General features: G+C 45.5%; 1 protein-coding gene across 2 annotated transcripts; it reads left to right on the plus strand.

Moving 5' to 3' along the window:
• Positions 1-5689: 5689 nt before the first annotated feature.
• LOC123146276 (uncharacterized) lies at positions 5690-8597 on the plus strand. Of its 2 annotated transcripts, none has more exons than XM_044565899.1 (5): positions 5690-5969; positions 6073-6253; positions 6525-7571; positions 7644-7799; positions 8000-8597. In XM_044565899.1, the coding sequence occupies exons 2-5, from the start codon at positions 6185-6187 to the stop codon at positions 8477-8479; spliced, it is 1752 nt and encodes a 583-aa protein (XP_044421834.1). In that variant the 5' UTR covers positions 5690-5969; positions 6073-6184; the 3' UTR covers positions 8480-8597. The 2 variants fall into 2 exon arrangements, with proteins under 2 accessions (XP_044421834.1, XP_044421833.1); XM_044565898.1 differs by having other exon boundaries at positions 5691-5969; positions 6076-6253.
• The last annotated feature ends 234 nt before the right edge of the window (positions 8598-8831 follow it).

The following is an 8831-nucleotide window of genomic DNA, read 5'->3' on the forward strand; positions in this document are numbered from 1 at the left end:
GTGTGCTACCAAACGTCACAACGTAACTGGGTGATTATAAAGGTGCTCTACAGGTGTCTCCGAAGGTACTTGTTGGGTTGGCGTATTTCGAGATTAGGATTTGTCACTCCGATTGTCGGAGAGGTATCTCTGGGCCCACTCGGTAATGCACATCACTTAAGCCTTGCAAGCATTGCAACTAATGAGCTAGTTGCGGATGATGTATTACAGAATGAGTAAAGAGACTTGCCGGTAACGAGATTGAACCAGGTATTGAGATACCGACGATCGAATCTCGGGCAAGTAACATACCGATGACAAAGGGAACAACGTATGTTGTTATGCGGTCTGACTGATAAAGATCTTCGTAGAATATGTAGGAGCCAATATGAGCATCCAGGTTCCGCTATTGGTTATTGACCGGAGACGTGTCTCGGTCATGTCTACATAGTTCTCGAACCCGTAGGGTCCGCACGCTTAAAGTTTCGATGACAGTTATATTATGAGTTTATATGTTTTGATGTACCGAAGGTTGTTCGGAGTCCCGGATGTGATCACGGACATGACGAGGAGTCTCGAAATGGTCGAGACATGAAGATTGATATATTGGAAGCCTATATTTGGATATCGGAAGTGTTCCGGGTGAAATCGGGATTTTACCGGAGTACCGGAGGGGTTACCGGAACCCCCCGGGGGTTAATGGGCCATAGTGGGCCTTAGTGGAGATGAGGAGAGGCGGCCAGGGCAAGGGCTGCGCGCCCCTCCCCCCTAGTCCGAATAGGACAAGGAGAGGGGGGCGCCGCCCCCCTTTCCTTCCTCTCCTCCACCTCTTTCCCCCTTCTCCTATTCCAACAAGGAAGGGAGGGAGTCCTACTCCCAGTGGGAGTAGGACTCCTCCTGGCGCGCCTCCTCCCTGGCCGGCCGCACCTCTCCCCCTTGCTCCTTTATATACGGGGGCAGGGGCACCCCAAGGACAACAATTGATCGTTTGATCTTTTAGTCGTGTGCGGTGCCCCCCTCCACCATAGTCCACCTCGATAATACTGTAGCGGTGCTTAGGCGAAGCCCTACGTCGGTAGAACGTCATCATCGTCACCACGCCGTCGTGCTGATGAAACTCTCCCTCAACACTCGGCTGGATCGGAGTTCGAGGGACGTCATCGGGCTGAACGTGTGCTGAACTCGGAGGTGTCGTACGTTCTGTACTTGATCGGTCGGATCGTGAAGACGTACGACTACATCAACCACGTTGTGCTAACGCTTCCGCTTTTGGTCTACGAGGGTACGTGGACAACACTCTCCCCTCTCATTGCTATGCATCACCATGATCTTGCGTGTGCGTAGGAATTTTTTTGAAATTACTACGTTCCCCAACACGAGTGCGGTTGATGACCTGCAAGGGCACATGGCTATTGCAATTCGCGGTAAGCAGAGTATGTCGATCCCAGAGGGAGCGGTGGTTGCTTTGATAACTATCAACCCCGCAGCTACGTCATCACTTACGTGACTACATTCACACCCAGAGTGTTTTCCCCTCTCTATTTTGTTGTGATGAATTGAGTTTTCCCCTTTGAGATTTCGTTTTATCGGATTGAATACTTTTATGGATTTGAGAGCACTTGATATATGTCTTGCATATGAATACCCGTGGTGACAATGGGGTATTATATTGATTCACTTGAGATATGTTTTGGCACTCCACTCACGAATTCCCGAGGTGACATTGGGGTAATCTATGCATGCACGTTCTCGTCTTTTGTTTGTCCGGTAGTAATCTTGGGGCACTCTTTGAGGTTCTTTGTGTTGGATTGAGTATTATAAATCTGAATTTGTTTGGTGTTATTTTAGTACGAACTCTTGATAGATCGATCGGAAAGAATAACTCGGTGTTATTTTAGTACGAACTCTTGATAGATCGATCGGAAAGAATAACTTGGTGTTATTTTAGTACGAACTCTTGGATAGATCGATCGGAAAGAATAGCTACAAACAATTTCTTCTTATGTTCTCCGCTAGATAAGAACTTTGGAGTGATTCTTCATCGCACTTTGAGATCTGATCATAAACTCAAAGTTCATCGGATCCCAACAAACACACCGCATAAAGATTTACATCAAATAGATCTCCAAGAGATCATTGTATTGAGAATCAAGAGAGAGAGAGAGAGAGAGAGAGAGAGAGAGAGGAAGCCATCTAGCTACTAACTAAGGACCCGTAGGTCTACAATGAACTACTCACGCATCATCGGAGAGGCACCAATGAGGATGATGAACCCCTCCGTGATGGTGTCTAGATTGGATCTGGTGGTTCTGGAGCTTGCGGCGGCTGGAATTGTGTTTCGTCGACTCCCCTAGGATTTTTGGATTTTCAGGGTATTTATAGAGCAAAGAGGTGGTGCGGGAGGCGGGCGCGCCTGGGCCCCCAGGCGTGCCCAGGTGGGTTGTGCTCCCCTTGGAGCCCCCGTCTGGTACTTCTTTGGCCCAACAGGTGTCTTCTGGTCCAGAAAAATTCTCCAAAAAGTTTTGCTGCGTTTGGACTCCGTTTGGTACTGATATTCTGCGAAGTACAAAACAAGCAAAAACAGCAACTGGCACGGGCACTATGTTAATAGGTTAGTCCCAAAAAATGATATAAAGTTGCTATAAATGATTGTAAAACATTCAAGAATAATAATATAACAACATGGAACAATAAAAAATTATAGATACATTGAAGACGTATCAAAACCTCTATTCTGCTCTACCCTCGAGTATTACCCTCTGGTATCTCGAGAATATCACAGAACTACATACCTTCTTATGAGTTGTTCATCAACTATTATTCTCGCCGATTCCAATTTTCTACGGGTTCTGAGTTGTTAGACACTTGAGAAGACCGATAACTGATTCGAATCTACACTTTCCTTTCCATTGTTTTGTTTAACCTTTCTTCTAACCTAACATATATGAGCAGTGATAATTCCCTGCTTATGTGTACACCTCGGTGTACAAGCTCTGTTTGTAAGACCTTATTACTATTGTTGATGACATTCCGGTAGCCACTGATGGACGAGAACTTTGCCTATTGGTCCGCCTCGCCTTGCGAGCAGGAAAATGGTTCTCTTCGTCCCTCGCCCTTGGTACCGACGTTGTTGCCAACATAATTGACAAGCTATCCTCTGACCTGCCTTGCTATCATGACTGTGCAAAATGTTAGCACCCTTCCTGCTTTTAACCCACATGATGGGCCCATAACCCACAGTTCCACATGATCGAAATCTGGCTCTCCTATACAACCTTGATTCTGAAATATTCTTTGCACTTGGCTTCGTATGTAATTCACGAGCTAACTTCCTCACCATGTTTCATTCTGGTATCAGAGGCAACATTATTCTTCATTGCTCTGTACCCACTGATCACATGTTTTAGGCATCAGTTGGATGCCTACCTGGTTGAAATTTGTTAGACCTCCTTATAGCACTCTTAGTACGTTTCCTAGTGCTTCTAAAATCTCCTTCCTTGAGATAACTACCGGATGCCGATCCTTTCAGACATCCGTCCTTATAGCTTTCCCTCTTTCTAGCCTTCACTTGTACTAAGCGGGAATACTGCTTGTGCATCCAATCCCTTAAACCCCGAAGTTATTCCATATGAGTCCACCATACCTTCCTATATACGGTATCTACCTGCCGTTCCAAGTAAATTTGTATGTGCCAAACTCTAAACCTTCAAATAAAATTCTGTTTTGTATGCTCGAATGGCTCATATATCAACTAGGGCTGTCTGTATCTTCCATGCTAGGCGGGTTATTCTCAAGAGGAGTGGACTCCGCTCCTCACTCATGAGAAAATGGCCGGTCACCGGGATGCCCAGTCCCATGCTTTAAGCAAATCAAATCAAAATAATTGCAAACAAAACTCCCCCAGGATTGTTGTTAGTTGGAGGCACCCGTTGTTTCGGACAAGCCATGGATTGATGTTTGTTGGTGGAGGGGGAGTATAAACTTTACCATTCTGTTTGGGAACCGCCTATAATGTGTGTAGCATGGAAGATATCGAGATCTCTCGGTTGTTATGTTGACAATGAAAGTATGCCGCTCAAAATATTATTTATCTTTATTTCAAAACCGAGCTCTGGCACCTCTACAAATCCATGCTTCCCTCTGCGAAGGGCCTGTCTATTTACTTTTATGTTGAGTCATCACCCTCTTATTAAAAAGCACCAGTTGGAGAGTACCGCTGTCATTTGCATCCATTACTATTAATTTATATTGAGTATGACTATGAGTGGATCTCTTTTACCATGACTTACAATGTTTAGTCAATCATTCATAAGTACGTTGGAGTTTCGGAAGAAGGGATGATGACTTCATCATGATGCCCTGAAGCAGCGAAATGAAGACATCAACGTAGTGGATCGACCTCTTCGAGAAGGGCAACCAAGACCGAGAAGACCCGTTATAAATTCATAATCAAATCCGTTCCCCCTTACTCCCCCTTCTAAATCTTGGAACGAGATTTCTTGTAGTGGAGGAGAATTCTGGCACCCGAATAATTAAGCTACAGTAACCCTCTACTAATGAGGCCACGTCACCACGGTTATTGTTGATAAACTCGCGTTGATTCAAACCCCGTTCAAATTCTAATTTAAAATCAAGTCAAACTATAAAGTTTTCAAATGTCAAAATTAAAATGTTCAAAGTATTGCAACTGTTCCATAACTAATTATGGTGGTCAACCAATTTTTTTTGCAAAGTGCCTAAATGCCTAAACTAATCAAAACAGTGGCCTAAACAATAATTTAATTGCTTTTTAAATTATAAAAATACTATGATATTTTATTTAAACCTCAAACTTTTTGTGGCAGTGGCATAATTACTAATGTTGATTTAGGGGCTAGTGTTGTATTTTATCATACTAAAAATAAAAAGAGGCTAATAAGAAAATAGAAACTGTAAAAAGAAAAGAAAATTGCAAATAGAAAAACAAAACATTAAAACAATGGAAAAGCCCCCCGCCCCTGCCTTTTTCCCGGACTGTAGCCCACCCGCCCGGCCTAGGTGGCCCAACTGCCACCTCCCTATCGTTGTCGTCTGACCGCGCCCGCTGTCGCCGACGGACCAGCTCGCCGTCCCGCGCCGCTACAGGCCTCCGGAGGGGATAAGGACGCCGCTTGCGCCCCCTCGATCCCCTCTCCCACTTCCCCCTTCCACTCCACTCGCCCTCGCCTGTCGTTCTCTCCCTCCCCACGATTTCCCCCACCTCCCGAGCGCGGCCACATTTGTTTTCTAAAAATACTTTTCTACAATTTTCAACTTTTTGCATACACATTTGTTTTTTCTGTATATTTTTGTGTATACATGACACACATTTTCTCTGCATGCATTTAACATATTTTTTGCAATTGCTTGGTTAACATTTTTAAAAATGTTTTGTACGTAAATATTGACAGTTAGTTCTTCTTTTCTCTATCTGTTACTACAACAGGTCGCCCATGCGGCCAGGGTTCAACCTTGGTACTCCATTTTTAGTTTTTCTGTGTGTTCCAGCAGCACTGTATAAACACTTGGCGAGCCCACCAAAATCCGACTCGTTTTTGCTTGCAACTTTCTGTGATTAGCTCAAGGTCCTGGGCTGAAGACGCCACCCACCGATCGGCCCAGCGCGGCCTCACGTCAGGAACATTGGGCCTTAGCCTATCATTCCTCCACCGCAGGCCGCCCCCTCCGACCAGGCCCTAGGGTTCCTTCCACAAGAGAGCAAAGGGGATCGGGTGTCAGTTATGCGCCGCCGCCTGCCGTGCGCCCATCTCCACTCTCTCGCCGTCGCCGTCGCCGTCGGATGCCTCGAATGAGGATCCACCGGTGCTTGAGCAGAGGCGCCCAAATAAGGACCGGCAATCGAAGCAATCAAGCGGCTCCACTCCGAGCCGCAGTCCGCAAACGAAGCGGCTCCCTTTTTTAGCGGCAATCCGGAATCAAAGCAGTCCTTCCCGGGCTACAATCACAATCAGGTCTTCTTTCGAATTCCTTCTCCCCTTTTGGATATTTTCCGTTGCATAGATAGAATTTTCATCAGTATTTAAACGAGAGTTTCCATCGGTGTCGGGAACCCAGCAGTTATATATATCTGGCCTGCCGGCACCGCGCCGCCCTCCAATATTCGGACAAGACGCAGCAGCAACTCCTTAGACATCAGTTTTTAGACTGACCGGCGGCAACTTGGGCGATGGCGAGGACTAGTAGCCGGCGACGGGCTGCCAAATTGATGGCCAAACCGTCCGGTTCGACCATGGTGGTGAGTTCCTTGTCCTCCCCTTCCTCTCAATGTCTTATTTGCCTTAGCAACCAGGGGTCAAATTTCAGTCTTTCAGACAGTATCAAAATCGTATCACATCCAACTTTTTTTTGGGTACAAATTAAATTGAATTTGTGTTATCTTACGTAGATCAAATCTGCATCTTTGCGACAGTAGACAAATTGTATCTCTGCATTTTTTTAGACTTACAATATTGCATAACTGACTATATGGTGATATCAACTCTCATCTGTTTTGAGTCCAAATGTAGAAAGGCAACCCAGATGATAGGATCAGCAGCTTGCCCAATGACATCCTGGTCAACATTCTCAACCGGCTCGATGTTCGCGCCGCTACGAGAACCAGTGTCCTCTCGAGACGGTGGAGTCAGCTTCCTGCCATGGTCCCACAGCTTACAATCAGTGCTCGGGACCTCCTGCCGTCAGAAACTAAAACCAGCATTTCCAAAGCTGAAATTGTTCGGAGGACCACTGCAGCTGTGGCCAAAGATCCGGCCAATGCAGCAGTGTCCGATGCTGAATTGGTTCGGAGGACCAGTGCAGCTGTTGCCAAAGCCTTGGCTGATGCAGCAGCTGTAGCCAAAGCCTTGGCCAATGCAGCAGCTGTAGCCAAAGCTGTGGCCAATACAGCTGTAGCCAAAATGATAAAGAGCATACTGGCACGCAGGGATCCGGGTGGATGGCCCATTCGCCTCAGCATGACGTTTTACTTGAGAGACGGTGTCCCCATATCTGTTGGGCATACTGTGGGCAATGCCATGGCGACACTCAAGGTTGAGAAAGCCGAATTCACAGTTTTGACAGAGAAGAAGGGACGCAAGTGCAGTATTGATGATGTGGTGAACTATGGGACACGGTTTGTGTCATTTTTTAATGAATGCCACAATGCATTTGCTGGTCTCACGCGCCTCTACCTGGAGAATTTGAGATTCCGTGAATCCAACTTTGTCTCTAACATCCTTGTCACTTGCAAGCAATTAAATTATTTAGGTTTTTTCAATTGTGACACAGAGGATTGGATAACACTCCAAGTTGAACACGCACAGCTCATTGAGCTCAGTATTGTTAATTGCCGTTTTGACATGGTCAAACTCACCTGGGTTCCGAAACTCACCTGCCTGGTGTTTTTGTTTTGGTTAACTTCCAGAGAACCTCCACTGGCACTGGGCTATGTCCCATTGCTCGAGGTTCTGAGACTTTCAAATGCTGCTCGTAGTTTGGACAAAATGCTCAAGTTAAGTACTTTTCTTCATGAGACCTCTGTTCGAGACCTGACGTTGGGGTTTCAATGCGAAAAGGTAAGCTGTGGGTTGATTGCTTTGTCCTGGTTTCACTTGTTCTCTACTCATCCTATCATGTGCTTATTGCAGATTTGGGTTCAACCAGAGTGTTTGACCAGAAGGCAGGCATATGTGTTCCAGCAACTAAGGATTCTCAATCTAGTTAAAATTCCTGAAGGGTATGATCTCACCTGGACAATGTTCTTCTTGGAAGCGGCGCCGTCCCTGGAGGAGCTCTACATGACGGTATGTTCTTAGCTAATAAAGATTGTTCTATTCTTTCTTTTTTTGAGGAGTTGCTCTACTACGCAACTGCACCTCCAGTCTTTTGTTTGAAGGATTGGTCTGTTATCTTTGTTGCATGATTGTATGCACCTGTGCTTTCACTTGGAGTGCAAAATTAACCTGTTTCATTTACCTTTGTCCTATTGGTGGCATGCATGTAGGTATGGGACCATCCATGTGAAATGGAAATGAATCAGGAGATTAGGAGGGAGCAGTTGTATAGTGAGAACAAGGGCGTTGAATGGGAATCGCCTACATCAAATTTCAAGCACCACTGTCTGGCCAAGTTCATCCTCGTCGGCTTTCAAGCTAAAGACTACATGGTGAGTCATGTCAGGCGTGTCCTGAAAGCAGCGGTGAATCTACAGGATGTCTACCTGTATGATAGACTGGTATGTGCCAAGTGCCAAGAGAAAGTAAAGAATGCGCGCAGGTATGATGCACTGGTACGTTGCATATGCCCAGGCGTGAATCTGCCTATAAAGTTCCCATGTACAAACGAGGACCAGCGTGCAGTGCAGAAGCGAATGCCCCGGGGCATTGGGTCACTTGCCAAAATCCACTTCCTGTCATCTAATAAAATAAAGGCTGAACATTGGCCAAGGATAGCTGTAGATTCTTTGGGTGCCATTGAAGATTAGCTGGAGGTTATCCTTGTATAGCTAAATTTAGTTGAATGTTGTTTTGTAGAATTATTGTCCGTGAATTCAAGAATTTTCATGATCCACTTAAATTTCATACAAAGTGCGTTGAGTTGTATTGATCTGATGTGGCTGTTAGCATAAAGTTGATATTCAATAAAATGTAACTTCCGAATGATCGAAAATGAACCAAAGATCCGAACGACGTCGCTGGATCCTCCTGGTTTCCCTGGCTCCTCGCTAGGAATCCTTCGTCCCCTGTTTTTTATTTCGTGCAAAAATTAATGTGCAAAAAATAATGTGAGGATTCAAAACTTGAACCTTAGCAAACTCAGCTAGCCTACAACCTCAG

This window comes from Triticum aestivum, chromosome 6D, assembly GCF_018294505.1.
Source record: "Triticum aestivum cultivar Chinese Spring chromosome 6D, IWGSC CS RefSeq v2.1, whole genome shotgun sequence".
NCBI classification, from domain to species: Eukaryota; Viridiplantae; Streptophyta; class Magnoliopsida; order Poales; family Poaceae; genus Triticum; species Triticum aestivum.

Bases quoted from the DNA above. Each gene is read 5' to 3' on its own strand.
- LOC123146276 (XM_044565899.1), top strand. From the start codon at position 6,185: ATGGCGAGGACTAGTAGCCGGCGACGGGCTGCCAAATTGATGGCCAAA. The intron at 6,254-6,524 runs GTGAGTTCCTTG...GTCCAAATGTAG, and splicing joins CGTCCGGTTCGACCATGGTG to AAAGGCAACCCAGATGATAG. The intron at 7,800-7,999 runs GTATGTTCTTAG...GCATGCATGTAG, and splicing joins TGGAGGAGCTCTACATGACG to GTATGGGACCATCCATGTGA.